The 18310-nt window shown below is 54.2% G+C and overlaps 1 protein-coding gene across 2 annotated transcripts in view; it reads left to right on the plus strand.

The window, feature by feature from the left end:
• The window catches only part of STXBP1 (syntaxin binding protein 1), an 89682-nt gene extending 74469 nt beyond the window's left edge, over nt 1-15213 (plus strand). The window contains exons 17-20 of one of the 2 annotated variants that reach the window (XM_005660443.3): nt 236-321; nt 5033-5187; nt 7073-7198; nt 13268-15213. In XM_005660443.3, the coding sequence (XP_005660500.1) occupies nt 236-321; nt 5033-5187; nt 7073-7182 (351 nt within the window). In that variant the 3' untranslated portion in view covers nt 7183-7198; nt 13268-15213. The remainder of the gene's footprint in view (nt 1-235; nt 322-5032; nt 5188-7072; nt 7199-13267) is intronic. The other variant, XM_003122169.6, reaches the window with a different exon arrangement.

The raw sequence follows: 18310 nt of genomic DNA on the forward strand, positions 1-18310 counted from the left end.
AAAGAAAGAAAGTGAAGAGCAGACCTACAAACTTTATGATATTGTATCTGTCGGTTACGGAGCATCAGGTCCGCCCTGAGCTGGGCATGAAACACCCAGCCGTGGGCAGGCTCTGGTTGTGACAGACCTGGCCATGGCGTTGGCTCAGTGCCTTGTCTTCGAATTGTCTTATCTTGGTTCCGTCAGCCTTGTTCCAGCCGATGGCGAGTCTCACCGCTGGCTCTCTTCCTTCCAGGACACGATTGAAGACAAACTGGATACCAAGCACTATCCTTACATCTCCACCCGCTCCTCGGCCTCCTTCAGCACCACGGCCGTCAGGTGAGTGAGCGTCCTGAGCACGCAGGCGAGCAAGCGGGACCCTGTCTGGTTGGATGGCAGCTACACCGTGGTCCTGCTGTGATGCCGCCGGATCCGCCAGAACCCTGCCCTGCTTCTCATCACAGGCAGGGTGCAGGCTGAGTCCTTGCAGTGGCTCGTGAGGCACCCCCCCCCCCCCGCCGGCTTCCAGGTCTCCCCGACTCCTCCTCACGCCTCCCTCTTCTCACCCGCTCTGCCCCACCAGCCTCCTTGCTCTTTCCCCGACCACCGGGCTTCCTTCTGCCTCAGGACCTTTGCACTTGCTTTCCCCTCTGCCAGAAATGACCTGTCCCCAGATGTGTCTGCGTGGCTTACCTCTGACCTCCTCCAAGTCTCTAATCGATTGTTACCTTCTCCCATCTTCCCCAACCACCCTGTGTTAAAAAAAGTACAGTACGCTGCAGTTCCCATCGTGGTGCAGTGGTTAATGAATTCGACTGGGAATCATGAGGTTGCGGGTTCCATCCCTGGCCTTGCTCAGTGGGTTAAGGATCCGGTGTTGCCTTGAGCTGTGGTGTAGGTCGCAGACACGGCTCGTGTCCCACGTTGCTAATCGGCTCGCGTCCGATTAGACCCCTACCCTGGGAACCTCCATATGCTGTGGGAGGTGGCCCTAGAAAGGGCAAAAAGGCAAATAAATAAAATAAATAAATAAATAAATAAAAGTACACAAAAACAAAACGCTAAAGTTACAGTACACCAGTGTCCCTGGCAGCATGATTCATAATAGCTCAAAAGGAGAAATGACCAGGAGTTCCCGTTGTGGCACAGTGGTTACGAACTTGACGAGTATCTATGAGGATGCGGGGTTCAACCCCTGGCCTTGCTCAGTGGGTTTAGGATCTGGTGTTGCCCTGAGCTGCAGTGTCGGTGGCAGATACGGCGCAGATCCTGCGTGGCTGTGGCTGTGGCTGTGGCCAGCAGCTGCAGTTCCAATTCACCCCTAGCCTGGGATCTCCATAGACCACAGGTGTGGCTCTAAAGCAAAAAAAAAAAAAGGTATATTCATACAATGGAATATTATTCAGCCAAAATGAGGCACGAAATACTGATTTGTGCTACAACAGCGATGGACTTTAAAAATATTAGACCAGGAGTTCCCGTTGTGGCACAGTGGAAATGAATCTGACTAGGAACCATGAGGTGCGGGTTCAATCCCCGGCCTTGCGCAGTAGGTTAAGGATCCGGCATTGCCATGAGCTGTGGTGTAGGTCGCAGATGCGGCTCAGATCTGGCATTGCCGTGGCTGTGGTATAGGCTGGCAGCTGTAGCTCTAATTAGACCCCTAGCCTGGGAACCTCCATATGCCTCAGGTGTGGCCCTAAAAAGCAAAAAAAAAAAAAAAAAAAAAAAAAATAGACCAATGAAAGAAGCCAGTCACTAAAACCCACCTATTCTATGATCCCATGTATATGAAATGTCCAGAGTGGGCAAGTCTGTAGAGATAGAAGATTCGCGGTTGCCAGGAATTGGGGGTGGGGGTGAGGGTTAGGGAACGGTGAGGACGCTAAAGGTACAGAGTTCTTTTGGGGGCTGATGAACGTGGTCTAGGATTGCCTTTGCTGATGGCTAATGATTCTGTGACTACACTGAGCACCACTGAATTGTACGGTTTAAATGAGTGAATTACATGATGTGTGGATTTATCTCTGCTACAGAAAATAATGAAAAAAATCACAGCCCCCCACCCCTTCCTGTCTCCGTTCCCTGCTTTCTTTTCCTCCATGGGTGACACCACTGCTTAGTATCCCAAGTATTTTACTTAGTATCCTAAGTATTTACTGTCAGTCTCCTCCCTCCTGAGGGCAGGGATTTGTGTCTGTTTTCATCCACAGTGCCCAGAACCAAGCCTAGCAGGTAGTGGGCTCTTGGTAGAGTCTGTCGTCACGTTTCATTATTCATTAATTTTAGTGATTAATTAAGAAAGGCGTGAATACAGAGAACAGAACTGTGGTTGCCAAGGAGGAAGGGGGAGGGAGAGAGATGGACTGGGAAATTGGTGTTCATAGATGCTAACTATCACATTTAGAATGGATAAACGCCGGGGTCCTGCTGTGCAGCACAGGGAACTATCCCAAGCTCCTGGGATAGACCACGAGGGAAAATGATATTAAAGAATGTAGGAGTTCCCGTCGTGGTGCAGTGGTTAACGAATCCGACTAGGAACCATGAGGTTGCAGGTTCGATCCCTGGCCTCGCTCAGTGGGTTAACGATCCGGCGTTGTTGTGAGCTGTGGTATAGGTCGCAGACGTGGCTCAGATCCCGTGTTGCTGTGGCTGTGGTGTAGACCGGCAGCTACAGCTCTGATTGTACCCTTAGCCTGAGAACCTCCATATGCCGAGGGAGCAGCCCTAGAAAAGGCAAAAAGGGAGTTCCTGTCATGGCGCAGTGGTTAACGAATCCGACTAGGAACCATGAGGTTGCAGGTTCGGTCCTGCCTTGCTCAGTGGGCTAACGATCCGGCGTTGCGTGAGCTGTGGTGTAGTTGCAGACGCGGCTCGGATCCCGCGTTGCTGTGGCTCTGGCATAGGCTGGCAGCTACAGCTCCGATTGGACCCTAGCCTGGAACCTCCATATGCCGCGGAGCGCCCAAGAAATAGCAACAACAACAACAAAAAAAAAAAAAAAAAAAAAAAAAGGCAAAAAGACCAAAAAAAGAAAAAATGTATTATATATATGTATGACCGAGTCACTTTTCTGTATAGCAGAATTGGCACAACATTGTAAATCAACTATCTTTTATTTTTTATCTTTTTTAGGGCCGCACCCACAGCATATGGAGGTTCCCAGGCTAGGGATCGGATCAGAGCTGTAGCCTCTGCCCTATGCCAGAGTCACAGCAACGCCAGATCCGAGCCACATCTAGGACCTACACCTCACGGCAACACCAGATCCTTAACCCACTGAGCAAGGCCGGGGTCAAACCCACAACCTCATGGTTCCTCGCCAGATTCGTTTCCACTGCGCCATGACAGGAACTCCCTCAAACTATAATTTAAAAAAAAACAAAGGGATAAATACACCATCTGCCTAGAGCCCCCTTTCTCAGCTTCATTCCTGATGGGCACGTAGCTGATGGAAGGGTGGAGGCCTTGGGTTGATTGGGTTTCTGCCACGTGCCGGGTGGATGCTCAGATGTCTCTCTGCTCGGGAATGTGAGCAGACCAGCAATCCACGCTTCCACCTCTGGGGTCTCCAGCCCCTGTGTTTTCTTGGCCGCCCGTGATGCTGTGTGTGTGCAGTTTTGCAAGCTCTTTGTCTCATTCCTCACTGCACCGTACTCATCCATACTCACAGCATCCTCTCCGGCTGTGCTGTGCAGGCCACACCCCCACGTGCCAGTCCCTGGGATTTGAACACAATCGTTTCTCCTCCAGACTCTCTTTTCTGCCTCCCGTGTCTATGTGGCCCAGGTTTCCAGGAGAACCCCCCTCAGGACACGAGGCTTTGTCCCTCTGCTCATGCTTTGCCTACCTGTCTTCTCTCTCCACGCCCCCTTCTGTTGTCACATTCAGGCCTGCGTGGCACCTGCATGGCTCCCACCCTCACCCCCTCCATGCCAGCAGAGGCCAAGTGTTTATCACCAACGTTGGAGAAAATTACAAAATCCTCCGTACACAGCCAGGCTGGCTGACGCTGGCAAACATGATTTCCCAGGCAAAAAAGTGACAGTGAGAGCCTTGGGCTGGCCCACATGGGCCCCTGGTGCCTTTGAGATTTGGAAAGTGACTTTAATGCTGTCGTAAGTCAGGAAGGAGGGTAAAGATGCCACCTTCTGGGGGAGTCATGCTCTCCTCGTTTTGTCTTGATTTTTGTTTTTGGTTTCCCCATTTTCTTAACCTGGAAAGCAACTCATTTCTCATTGTTTCTGGGAACAAGGGGAGGCCCGTGGAGGGAAGCCAGGGATAGAGGGGGGCACCTGGGGAACTGTCCCATCACTGGAATGCCTGCCTTTCAGGAGGCAGCTCGGTGTCGCCTCCTCCAGGAAGCCTTTCCCAGGGATGCCCAGTCATCCCTAGACGGCCCTCCCCTGTGTTTGTCCCAAGGGGCACTGAGTTCCTCATCCATTGCAGCATAACGCAGACCCACCTCCTTCTCTCGCCCTCCTCGCCCCCTTGCCACCCCCACCCCAGTGAAGCCAGGCTCTCTGATGGACAAGGGCCGTATCTCACTCTGGTCGGCTCCACGGTGCAGGGAAGGCCCTGGCCCCGTGAGACACCCGGTGCATGCGTGTGCAGTGAACCAGTGTGCCAGCCTGAAGACAGGCCCTGGACTCTGTGGTCACTGCTCCCTCCAGCCGAGGGTCCCAGACAAGCCCAGAACTGTACAGTCCGGGGAGAGACACCTGGACCAACATTAAGTGGGTGAGGCTGTGGACCGTCCACCTTGAAAGCCCAGCTGAGCCTGTCTGTCACCCCGTGTTTCTCAGAGGATAACAGGCTTACAGCCCAGGCGCTCATAGGGATTCTCTTCCTTGAAGCCACAGCACTCGATGGTTTGCACTGCAGTTCAGTGCCGCCAGCACTAGCTGAGCACCTGCTTCTTCTGCCTTGGTCACGGGTGTACAGAACGGATGTGTGAACAGGTCCTGCAGGTACAAAGTTTAAGGGCTGCGAACGCAGATACACGTAATTCATGTCTTTCTCTCTCCCTCCCCTTCTCCTGCCCCAGCGCCCGCTATGGGCACTGGCATAAGAATAAGGCCCCAGGGGAGTACCGCAGTGGGCCCCGCCTCATCATCTTCATCCTGGGAGGCGTGAGCCTGAACGAGATGCGCTGCGCTTACGAGGTGACCCAAGCCAACGGAAAGTGGGAAGTGCTCATAGGTGAGTGGGGCATGTTTTCTGGGGGGCAAGGGGCTGCTTCACTGCACTCGGACTTCATTCCACGCTTTGGTGTTCCATCCTGTGTCCGGCTCTCCGTTGCCCCTGCAAAAACTTGGTCTGGCAACATGTTTGTAGGCGGCGGACGCTGCAGAACGAGGGGTTCCGCCCCTCACGTCTGTGCTGTGTCTCTTGACGTGCCGCGGCCTCCTGTGGTGGAAAGTGCCTGGCCACAGACCCAGGCTCCCCCTCCTGCTCTGCCACTGCCACGCGGGTCCCCTGGAAAGTGCCTCCCCTGCCATTTCCATACCCAACAAAATGGGGTGAAGAGCTCCCACTGACAGCCTGAACGAGCCTGCGAAGGGGCCTTGTCCATTTTCTGGCCTCGGGCCTCATGTCCAGATCTCAGTGAACAGAAGGTAAATGGTCACGGCTCCGTTACCTGCCAGCTGGAGGTGCACAGACGAGGCGTGCAGGCAGATGTTGCCCCAAATGTATTGGCCTGACTGCTGGGCTCTGCTAAAGGACCCCCGCCCGACCCCACCCCCCAGCCAGTTCCTGCCATGTCTAAGTCTGTCATACCCCTTCTGGTATTTCCTGCTGGAGGAGCTCTCTTTCTTTCATAGGAGCTGACTCAAGGCAGCAGGAGAATATTTTTCTCCTTTTTCGTGCCTGTGGGAGCTTTGGGAGCCCCCCCAATTTGGGGGCTAGAAGAAGGCTGAGCTGAGAAAAGCCTTCCTTTTGTCCCATCTTGCCCTCAGCAGAATGGAGTTGCCCCCACCCAAGTGGCCTCTTGACCTTGACTGGCAAGAAGCTATTAGCACTGCTGTTCCGGCTGGGCCCTGGCCTGGCCCCTTATCTCAATTAGATGTGTCAGGTTTTTGGGAAGTTCCCGTTGTGGCTCCGTGTAAACGAATCTGACTAGCATCCATGAGGATGCAGGTCCGATTCCCGGCCTCACTCAGTGGGTTAAGGATCCGGCGTTGCTGTGGCTGCGGTGTAGGCCGGCGGCTACAGCTCTGATTCAACCCTTAGCCTGGGAATTTCCATATGCCGCGGGTGCGGCCCTAAACACACACACACACACACAAATTTTGTCAGTTTTATATGTCCACTTTGGCACAAGTCACAGTGCTCCCCAGGCGCTCCGAGAGCAGATTGCGAGGACCAGTCCATGTGGCCGCTCCTGGGTGTATCCAGATGGACGTGGCTCTGTCTTCACACCCCGCCGTCCAGAAGCCGCCATTCCGTGGGGAGGTCGCCCATCCCCCCGCCCCTCCCCACTCCCTGAAGCTTCTCCTGTCTGGTCCCCATGTCTCCCTGGGCTTTTCCCCTTTTGGCTACCCAGACCCCGGCGACCGAGCTGTCCGTGTTCCCCGCTTGCATACGTGTCGCATGAACGTGTTGCCTGAAACACAGCCTTCCCGGGCCGAAGCCGTCTCCGCCAGGCTTCCGTGCAAACCCCTGTTCCACGTGGCCCCCGACCTGCGGTCCCTGGTTGGGAGGTGGAGAACCGGGCAGATAAGGTCGCCTGTGCGTGGATCAGTGGCGGAGCCTGGTGCCAACAGACCGCTGACGTCCGCTATGTGGTTTCGTCCGCCCTGTGCATGGCCGCCGTCCCTGCAGCCCTGTGCGCGTGCGTGGCGCGTGCACCGCGCATGCGCCTGTGGCTCGCTGTCCCACACCTCATTGGCTGCATGGCCTCGCCCGCCCTGTGCATGCTCGCCGTCCTCGCGGCCCTGTGCGCGTGCGCTCGCACCGCGCGTGCGCCTGCGGGTGCGGCTCACTGTCCCACACCTCATTGGCTGCATCAAACGCGGGCCTAAGTTGGCATGTTCCTGTAACGTACCTTTGTTCCAGCAGTCAGCCGGCCTCTGTTCTCCCGCAGGTTCTACTCATATTCTCACTCCCACCAAATTTCTCATGGACCTGAGACACCCCGACTTCCGGGAGTCCTCTAGGGTATCTTTTGAGGATCAGGCTCCAACAATGGAGTGAGAGCCAAAGAAACAAAGTAAAAGCAGCTTATTCCAGAAAAGAAACTCTTCCCCGCTGAAGGGCTTTCTTTGTTTATTCCGTCACTCTTTCTTTACTTTTCCCTCTTTTTTTTTTTTCTTTTTAAATTATTTGTTGGATTTTTCTTTGAACGAGAAAATGCTTGCACTTCTTAACACCGATTGAAAATGTGTCCAGTGCTGCCCCTCACCAGCCCCGCCCCGCCCCCGAGCTGCCGGTGCAAGGGCTCGCTGGGGCCTTGGGTCCCCTGCCACTCAGTCACCTGCCGCCCCCAGGCCTGAAATCGGAAAGGACAGTCCTTTAGCTAAAGAACTGTGGGCACAGTGCCCATGCCTCCTGGCCCCGGAGCGAATGTGTGGGCTCCAGGCACAGAACATGTAGCCTCTGGGTTGTGCTGCAGTCTGGGAACCCGAGAGGGAGACCAGCAGGTCCAAGAAGGCGGGGGTCCAGTGGAGCTGCCCGGCCGACACCTGATCACGGTGGAAGGCTCGGCAGAGGGCATTAGAATAGACCCCCAGTCGGTGGTAGTTAGACATGTTGATGCCTCTTTCCCAGGACAGGCACGTATCCTGAGGGATGATTTCTAAGAGGTGATGGGGTCTAAGCCATCTCCCATGTGGTGAACTCCAGCCATCAGTGAAAAGAGCTCGAGTCTCTTATTCCTCTGGGGAAGATGGCACTTAATAGTCATTTGCTCTTGGAGTTCCCATTATGGCTCAGAAGGTTAGGAACCCGACTAGCATCCATGAGGACGCAGGTTCGATCCCTGGCCTCGCTCAGTGGGTTAACGATCTGGCGTTGCCGTGAGCTATGGTGGAGGTCACAGATGTGGCTCGGATCCTGTGTTGCTGTGGCTGCGGTGTAGGCTGGCATCTGTAGCTCCAATTCAACCCCTAGGCTGGGAACCTCCATATGCCGCAGGTGCCTCCCTAAAAAGACAAAAAAAAAAAAAAAGATTATTTGCTCTTTCGGTAATTGCTTTTATTTTAATTCTCCTGTGGATCCTTTCAAGAGCTGGGAATTACAACCCTCTCTCCCATCGAGAGCCTTTGAGTTAGAAATCTGTTTCCAACCCTGTGAGCTGTTTTAACGAGCATCTCCTTCCCCACCACGCTTGTGCCTTTGTCTCAGTTACCCAGGAGCCCATCCATTGTCAGTTTGGCAGATGATCCAGGTTTTATTCCTGTCCTCATTCCTTCCACGCTCACTATGGGCTGGGAGCCTCCTGTGACGTGTTCAGGGAGCAGGCTGACACTGAACACCTCGCTGGGGCGGAGTCATTCCTTCGCTTCACTAGGCATTCTGTGATGAGGCCATGTTTTGTGTACCTGACTTTGTCCACATCATTCACAATGGACCCCGAACCCCCACCCCCAGGCTGAGATGTGGCCTGATGAGTCACAGAGGATGAGTCACCTGTGAGTGAGCAGTGGACAGACCTGGCCTCTACCCCCAGCTCAGCCACAAGCACCTGTGAGACTGCAGGAGGCCATTCCCACTGGGCCGCAGGATGCAGGACGCAGGGGCTGGTTTGCAGGGCCCCTGTCTCCCAGGGCTCTGACCATCTGTGATGCAGTCCTTCCCACTGGTGCACACACTCTGGCCACCCTCAGGGGAAGGGACCTCAGAACCTGGGCTGGGTGACATCAGAAGTGTGCTCATTTGTTTAAAGAGAGCATGCTGCATTCATGGAGGACTTCCTCTGCAGGTTGGACCAGAGGCTGCCCTGGTTATCTCGTCCCATTTCCTTGCCTTGGCCCGAGCTGGCTGCCCCGGCGTGGTAGGAAGATGAGCAAGCAGGGGTGGTGGTGAGCCTGGCCATGGCCTTGGGCTAACCTGGTGTCCTGCCTGGGCTGCCTTCCCCCAGAAAGTGAGGCCCGTGGGTGTGATTGTCTTTCGAGGCTGGTCATCAGAGACTCTGGGTCTGGGTGCAGCTGGCAGGTGGCCAGACTACATGTGCTGTGAGATGTATTTTGAGACCTCAAAGGACAAATATTCCAACGAGGCTGCAGCAATGGCAGACCCCTTGTCGAGTCTGAAAGTATCACAAACCCAGACCCCAAGGGCTCCTGCCAGGATTCACTCCAGGATGCCCTGCTTCGGAAGAGCCCTCTCTTTGCAGACTGCTCTCCTCTCTTTCATGTTCAGTCAGCAGAGGGGGTCTCAGCTGCCATCAGAGCAGAGAGCACAGGGGCAGACTCTGGTTGTATGTTCTTGGCTCCTGAAATGCTTTGTCAGGCAGTGGTGGATTTGAGAGAGTTCGGTTTTTTTAAAAAAGCGAGGAGTTCCCATTGTGGCGCAGTGGTTAACAAATCCAACTAGAAACCGTGAGGTTGCGGGTTTGATCCCTGGCCTTGCTCAGTGGGTTAAGGATCCAGCGTTGCCGTGAGCTGTGGTGGAGGTCGCAGATGCGGCTGGGATCCCGTGTTGCTGTGGCTCTGGCGTAGGCCGGTGGCTGCAGCTCTGATTGGACCCCTAACCTAGGAACCTCCATATGCTGAGGGTGTGGCCCTAGAAAAGGCAGAAAGACAAAAATAAATAAATAAATAAATAAGCTAGGCGGAGCCCTCACACCAGGGAAGTCAGAAAGCAGATGAATATCCCACTTGGCCCCTTCTGTTGTGACAGCCCAGGTGACCAAATTCCAGGACAGTGTAGGGCATTAGATTGCCGGGTGGTCCCCTCCCACACATCCCTGCTTGCAGGAACTTAGCTTTTAAGAGAAGATGAGTTTTCCCCTCTTGGCAGCACATAAGCATCCCCAGCGGGCACCATGCGTGGCTGCTGGTGCTGTCCCCCAGCCCCTCCCCCTCCTCCTGGCCCCTCTGTCCTGGAGCTGAGGCCAGCTCCCCAGGTCTGGGCTGAAGGGAGCGGGCATGGAGAACTCAAGTGCCACCAAGCCTCCCTCATCTCAGTCCCCTCTCATCAGTCATTCCTCCCAGCCATGCACAAAACAAAATCTTTTCATTAGATTGTCACCTCTGCGCTCTGGGTGGTTTATGTGAAAAGCACTGACCATTAGGGGATGGCCGGGAGGCTGTCGGGAGCTAATGAGAAGAGGTAGAGAGGCTGGCTTCGATTTCTTACACAGCACTTACACGGGGCATAAGTTTTGTTGAATACTTTGCTCTATTCTAGATCGGGGTCAGATAAAGTTTCATTTTTTTCAGTGGGACTCAGATTTGAATCTGAATTCAGAGCCCGCCCAGTGCCCGGCTGCTCTTCCAACATTCCCTTGCAAATCCCCTCCACAGGGCGCCCGGAATTGAGAGCAGTGGCGTGGCTTCTGGGCCTGGCTGTGCCACCAACCCGCTGCAACCCAGTGCCCCATCACTCTGGGCATCTTTCTACCCAGAGGACCTGAGAGCCAATTCTTCCACGCTCAGCAGGTCACCAAACTCACCTGGGCTGCTCTTAAATACAGCATTTAAATCCACCATTCCCTGGTGCCGCCCCCAGTCGTCTGAGTCAGCAGGTCTGTTTCAGCCAAATCTAGGAGCAATTAGACCAGCTGATCTGTAAGACCTTCTGATTTTCAGATTCTGTCAAAGAGGAAGGAAGGATTTTGTCCTGGCAGAACTCCCTGTGTCTGGCCGCCGGCTGTGACCGTCTTTGGATGACTTTGTTTTGAAGACCAGTGTTCACATTTCAGTCTTCCAGTTCATGCAGAATAAGAACCGTCAGGGCAGAACCCACGTGCTCTTTTAAAGGGCCTACATGGTCAGCCACCCGTGGGTTCTAATGAGCCCCTTCGCAGTGTTTGCAGTGGTGAAAAGCTTGACCAGGGTACTAAAGCAATGTGGCTGAATGCGTGGAAGAATTGGCTCTTGGGTTAACACCTGCCGGTTTGCATCCTTTAGTGAGGGCCCAGGGACATGCCTGTTTGCTGGCTGCCCAATATTCTCGGTCCTGGACGTTTTTTGCTTTCAGTCACAGATGGTCAGCAATCAGATAATGAAGTTCTAGGAGTTCCCGTTGTGGCTCAGTGGGTTAAGAACCCAGCATAGTGTCTGTGAGGATGCAGGTTCCATCCCTGGCTTCACTCAGTGGGTTAAGGATCTGACGTTGCCGTGAGCTGTGGCATAGGTTGCAGACGCAGCTCGGATCCCGTGTTGATGTGGCTGTGGTGTAGGCCAGCAGCTACAGCTGCGACTAGACCCCTAACCTGGGAACTTCCATATGCTGCAGGTGCCTCCCTAAAAAGAAAAAAAAAAAAAAATTTTTTTTTTTTTTTAAAAAGAAAGTTCTAAAGTGTGGATTCCTTCCCCTCGTTTTAGCCTCCCCTCCCACCCACCCCCCATCTGCATCTGCATGTAAGCAAGGGTAGGGACCACCTGCCATAGACATCTGCCCAGAGGCCTTCCGATTTCCCTCTAAACTGAGTCTGTCCTCTGGTTCCTGGAAGCCTGAGGATGGCTGCAGGGGGAGGGTGTCAGGGACAGTGTTTCTGGCACATACATGGCTTTAACCCAGAAGCCGCCCAGCTAATCCCAGCACGGAGTTCCCACAGCTGTCCCTCGGGTATCAACGCTCAAACCGCATCGCATTGCGTTTGGAAGGCTTCTGTTCTGCCAGGGGTTCTGTTTAGAATTTGGGGGCGTTTGTCTTGTTTCCTCATTTGTGGAGCAGCCTTTGCCCTGTAGGACTCGTTGGAAGGTTGATACGGTCACAGAAATGAGTGTCTTTGGGGGAGAGGCATGCCCTTAAAAATGCCCAGGGACACACGGCTGACATCGGTGTCGCATTTGCTGACGGAGCCTTAGGTCTGCACAGGCGCTGGTGCAGACTGCGCGCTCCAGGCATCGCACTCTGGGCTGTAGCCGTCGCGGGGGTGGGGGTGGTGGGGGCGGTTCCTCCCTCAGAGCAGTGTCTGGGTGGCTGGGACTTGAGCTGCACAGAACAGGATGCTGAGAAGCCTCTCAGGCCAGGGAGGGTTTCACGACTGTTCTCCTGGTCTGCACGGACCAGGAAGGCTCCAGGCCTGCAGCGCCGGCAGCCGCGGGTCAGCTGAGCAAGCAGTGGTCAAGGGGCATAGGGACCCTGGTGTTTGCAGTCATGCCCAACAAGCCAGCCAAACCCTTCTTCTGCTGCCCTCAGGGTGGGCCTCTGGCGTCCTCTGGTTTCTGGCCCCCTCCTCCTGTGAAGGCCCACTCCCTTGCCCGCATCTCCAGGGAGGCACATTTTCAAGTACGGATCTCTTTTGTTCAGTTCTTCTCCCACCGGGATCTCTCCCTTTGAAGCCTCCTGCTGCTGCATGCGTGCAGGCCTCATGCTCACATGTCAGTCACTTCCGTTCTGTTTGAGCAAGTCCATGTCCAAACCACACGATCCATGCATCTTTTTTTACTGCACTTATATTCGATCTCTCGTTCTCCTTCCGAAAAGGACTTCATTTATTTTTTTATTTTTTTATTTTTGCCGTAGACGTATATCTAATGCCATTAGCTTAAATTTTTGCAAGCATTTCTAACCTCTTACAATGCGCGGTCTCTGCAAGGTAAGGCCTCAGGTACCCCGGCCCTTCCCCTCTCACACCTGAGGTCCCTCCCGCCACAGCATCCCAACCAGCTGGCGCCCGGAGGTCACCGGCTTCCCCAGGGTGCTCTGTCCGACCCCTTGTTCCCTGCCTGCCCCGCTCTCTGCCCACATGGTCCCCAAGCCAACCCCTGCCCCATTCCCCGCCTCTTCCCCTGCTGTCTGGTTTGGAATTTCTCTCCCTGTTTCACCCCTGAGTCCGGGAGAAAATTAGAAGCGCAGCTGTCCTGTCCCCTGGCCGATGGTGCTGAGCCCTGGCGGAGAGGCTCCTCCTTCCTTGGTCCAGCCCGGGGCCCCTTCTGAGCCAGAGGATGTGTCCTGTTTATCCACAGGCCCCAAATGCCCCCCTCCCCAGGCCTATAGTGATGTGGCCCAAAACCCTGTCCCCAGCCCCCTCCCCTCTTCCACTAGATCAGGCCGGGGTGGGGGAGGGGGAGCGGCTGCAGCTCTGGGAACCGAGACGGGCAGGAACCGGGGAAACGAGTGCGAAACCAGGCGCCCACGAGCTCACGGTCTCTTCTGCCTCCCCCAGGATCCACGCACATTCTCACCCCACAGAAACTGCTGGACACGCTGAAGAAACTGAATAAAACAGATGAAGAAATAAGCAGTTAAAAAAAAATAAGCCGCCCCTCCAAAAACCAACGCACCCCGTCCCCGAAGTGCTCGCAGCCCCGACCGCTGACCGCCTCGGTTACTCTGCCGACGACCCCCGTCCCTCCATCGCCTCCCCCAGCCCTGCACGCCCGGCCGGCGCTGTCGCCGCTGCGTTCTCGTGTTTGCTGGTGCCCTCTTCTCGTTTGAAACGAAATCATGCATTGTGTTTTTTAAAAAGAGTATCTTCTATATGTATCCTAGAGAAGCAGTTCGGTTGGAAGAGACACGCTGCCGATGGGTTTCGGTTGCTGGTTAGGATGAATGGACAGCTCCTCCCCGTGAGTCATGATTTTATGACCTTGTACATAACCCAGCGTGACGTGTGTAAATTGCTTGCGTCCGGAAAGGTAGCCGGTTGGGTGTTTTTAGAAACCCGTTTGGGGTTGCTCCTGTCCTTCCCGGGAATCACAGCGACGCCCGTTGGAGTATTTCAAACTGAGGAGTCCTCTGTCGTCCCAGCCCAGTCCCCACCCCTCGGTGCTGGCTCTCATCCAGATAAGCTTGGGAGTGACACTCAGCTGACAACGCGTGAGGTTGGAGCTTTCCCCAGGGGCTCGTTCCCCTGGGTGCGGGGTGGGGGCTGGAGGTGTCCACGGAAAGGCAGGCTGGGTGCTGGGTGCGGGTTGGCACGCGGTCTCTGTCACTGTGCCCGGATGAGTGACGAGCAAGCGCCCCCTGAGGACCTGGGTCTCTTGGAGAAGCAGTGAGACCTGGTCCTTCTGACCAGAACCCATCCTTCCCAGGCATCACCCCCGCACCAGAGCTCCTCTTTCTCCAAGGGGTCAGCCTGGGTAGAGTCCAAAGGGCAGGAAAGGAGTAGAACAAAGTGGGTTCTGCAGGCTCCTGGTGGAGGCCCTTTCCTATAGAGCACGCTCTGTGCCCCTGAGGCTTCAAACCGCTGGATTGCTATGGACCCTGTTCCCACTCAGATTATCCTCAGTTTAAGATACTTCGTAATTCTTTCATTTGTGTAGCGTGGGGTCCTATGTCATCATCGTGCTTGTAAGAGAAAAAGGGTCATTTTATTCTCTGTATAAAAACATAGCTGTATAAAACTTAGCTCTCATGCAGAAATCAAAGACGCAAATGCAAGAAGGATGTTTCGGCGTCCTCAGGACTCAGCAGCTCGCTCTCCAGAAGGGAGCGCACTATTTGTTCTGCTGCTGTTGTCGTGAACTCTAATGACAGTGGAAGTCACAAAAATGTCCCTCGCCCCGCTCCCTTGAACTCCCCGCAGACTGTGCGTGTATTCCTGTCTCGTGCCGTCGTCGTTGCAAACGTGGTGTGTGCTAGTTCCCCGAGGCCCCCCACTTCCCTTTTAGAATATGCCCCCCCGACCCCGCCGCCCGCCCCGTTAGATGCATCGTGGCGTTCTCTTCTCAAGGCTTTGAAATCTCCCCTCTGCACTCAGATTAGTTTTCAGGTCTGTCTCCCTTCTTCCCCGCCCCCCCACCCCGACGAGATCTTATTTCCTTCGGACAGACTGTAGGTACCTGCCTTGGTTTGTTTCTTCCCGTTCACTGCTTGTTTTGTCCCCCCGGATCCTCGACCAAACAAACGATGCTCATGCTTCAGGACCTTGTGTGACCAACACGTCAGTTTTCCTTTCTCTGTTATTTATATAAAAATAATTTATCAAAAGGATATTTTAAAAAAAAAAAAGCTAGTCTGTCTTGAAACTTGTTTACCTTGAAAATTATCAGAATCTCAGTGTTTGGAAGTATTGAAGCACAAACTGTATCATCTCTGTACCGTTCTGTACTAAAGCACTCAAGTCTAATAAATAAATAAATCAGCGCCCATTCGTGGTGTCCAGGGTGACTGGCGGTCCGGTTTTACTTTGGGGAGCGGAAGGAGAAAAGTCTCCCTCCGTGGTCCTCTGGGGAGGAGCCCAGCCACCCTGACTGTGGCTTGGAGCCTTCTGGACCCGGGTCGGGGTTCCTTGGTTAGGACCTAGGGCTGCTTCATGTCTGGGAGAATCTGTGAAGCAACTCCACTGCCTGAGATGAGGCTGTTCTTCCATCGTCCTGTGACTCTATAGAGGATGTGTCTCTATCTCAGAGATGGCAGGGCTCCCTCCTCCAGCATGTGGTGGCGGTGCATTGAGGGCACAGGATGAGGTCACTTTATCAGTGTCACTGCCCTCCGTCTCTGTTCCTGCGGCCACACCATCAAGCCTTCTCAGGAACGTCTTTGCAGATGTAGGACGCGTCCCCTGCTGGTCATGCAGCCTGTTCGAGACCTGGGGAGACTGGGAGGCCTTTGGCCCGATGTGGGGAGGAGACCCTTCAGTTAGGGTTGAGGTCACACTGGAAACCTGCTAGAACGAATGCTGGACCCAGGGCAGTGGCGTCCTTTGTGGGAACTTCTGTTTCTACTCTTTTGTCCAAGTCACTCTCTCATTCAGGTCCTCCTCTCCCTCATGGCGTTAAGAAAGCCAACTAGTCCAAGCCAACTAGTCAAGGCCATGGATGCACCATGGAAGGTGTGTCCTCAGAACCAGGCTATTGTCTTGCCGTAAGGGGGGTGATGATGACAGTGACATTTATTGAGTCCCTGCTCCAGGCAGGCCCCTCACGTACCTTGTCTGTTGGGTGGGTTCCATTTTACAGATGGAAACGCTCAGAGAGATGCAGTAACACACGAAGCTCCCTCCAGCCAGGGAACATCATCTCTCTCCGACTGTTCCTGATGGCCTTTGACCCAGCGTGTCTGGCACCTCTTTCCATTTCACCCCCTCCCCCCGTCACTGCCCAGTGGCAAACAAGCCTGGCCCTTCCTATGCTCCTGGCAGAAGACCTGGTTCTCCTATGACACAGCACAGATGGAGCCTGCAGGCCATTCCTCCAAAAAGGCTCCGGTGGGGAGTTCCCGCTGAGGCCCAGTGAAAACCAATCCAATTAGGAACCATGAGGTTTCAGGTTCGATCCCTGGCCTCGTTCAGTGGGTTAAAGAGGATCTGGTGCTGCCATGAGCTGTGGTGTGGGTCACAGATGCAGCTCGGATCTGGCATTGCTGTGGCTGTGGTGTAGGCTGGCAGCTGTAGCTCTGATTAGACCCCTAGCCTGGGAACCTCCATATGCCGCGGGTGCGGCCCTAAAAAGAAATAAAAAACAAAAACACAAAAAACAGTCTCCAGTGGTGTTAAATACTCTTGCAGGGGCTGGGTGCTGTGAAACAAACCAAGGCATAGGGTGTTGACTCGGTCACTGGGCCAACCTGAACCAGGACAGGCCGAGAGCTGCAGCCAGTTCCTCCCTATGTATCTTGCTGAATGTTCTCAACAACTCTAGGGGTTAGATGTCATCATTAGCCCTATTAACAGATGGGGAAACAAAGGCACGAAGACAGTGACTTCACCCAAGCTGGGGGCGGACCTACTTTTCCTGGAATGACACCTGCTCTATAAGGGGATGCTAGGAGCTGGCAGCCCCTGCTCTTAGCTCGCCCCTCCTGGTGCAGAACCTCCACCCTAGGAGCTGGTGGGGTTGGGGGCTGTCCGGGTGCAGGTGTTTTTAACCTGCCACACCTGGAGTGGCACCTCTCCAGGTAGGCTTGTGTGGGGAAGAGTCTGCAACATGGGAGGGAGAAGATGAGAAAGGGCGGCAGTCTGTCCCTCCCAGGATGAACGTGTAGCCCCCCGACTAGGAACCAAGAGGAGAGGGAGCCCCCATCTTGCCTGCCCAGAGGAGTACGCCCACCCCAGAGTAAAACTAGCAGTTTGCAGAATTGGGAGTGAGCATGTTTATTTCTGACGCCGAATGTACACTTTCCACACCATCTCCCCAAGTCTCTGGCACCACCTGGGTGTCCAACAGTTATGTCTGTTCTTACCCAAGGGATTTATGTAGGGAAGGGCTCAGTTCCATGAAACCACCCACACTTCCGACATTAGCCACCAACCGGGTGTCCACACTGCCCACACCTGCCCAGCTGACTACAAATTCCGGGGTTCTCGTGACACCTTCCTTGGGTTTGCTAATTCATTAGAACAACCTAAAGTGCTCGGAAAGCGCTCTACTGACTGGTTTATCATAAAAGGTACAACTTGGAGTTCCCATCGTGGCGCAGTGGTTAACGAATCCGACTAGGAACCATGAGGTTGCAGGTTCAATCCCTGGCCTTGCTCAGTGGGTTAAGGATCCGGTGTTGCTGTGAGCTGTGGTGTAGGTTGCAGACGTGGCTCAGATCCCTCGTTGCTGTGGCTCTGGTGTAGGCCGGCGGCTATAACTCTGATTGTACCCCTAGCCTGGGAACCTCCATGTGCCGCGGGAGCAGCCCTAGAAAAGGCAAAAAGACAAAAGAATAAAAAAATAAAAATAAAAGGCACAACTCAGGAGCGGCTAGATGGAGATGCATGGGGCAACATGTGGGCAGGGGGCCAGAGGGTGTGAGGGTACCCAGGAGTTCCATGCCCTTTCCAGGCACACCACCCTCCCAGCACTCAATAGGTTCACCACCCTGGAAGCTCCCCAAACTCTGTTTAGAAGTTTTTATGGAGGTGTCACTACAAAGGCAGAGTTGATCAAATCATTGGCCACTGGTAATTGAACTCAATCGCCAGCCCCTCTCACCTCCCCAGAGGTCAGGGGTGGGAGTCGGTAGCTGCTGAAAGTTCTAACCCTCTAATCCTGAAAGCCTGGTCTTTCCGGTGAGCAGCCCCCCGTCCTGAAGCTATTGCCCCTCCATCACCTCATTAGCATAAACTCAGGTATGTGGAAAGGGGCTTGTTACAAATAGCAAAAGACACTCCCCTCACTCAGGAAACTGGAAGGGTTTTAGGGGCCCTGTGGCAGAAGACGAGGGCAAAAAAACAAAGATGCATATAAATTTTATTTTATTTATTACTATTATTATTTTTGTCTTTTTAGGGCTGCACCTGTGCCATATGGAAGCTCCCCAAACTCTGCTTAGAAGT

Source organism: Sus scrofa, chromosome 1 (assembly GCF_000003025.6).
Source record: "Sus scrofa isolate TJ Tabasco breed Duroc chromosome 1, Sscrofa11.1, whole genome shotgun sequence".
In the NCBI taxonomy this organism is placed as follows: Eukaryota; Metazoa; Chordata; class Mammalia; order Artiodactyla; family Suidae; genus Sus; species Sus scrofa.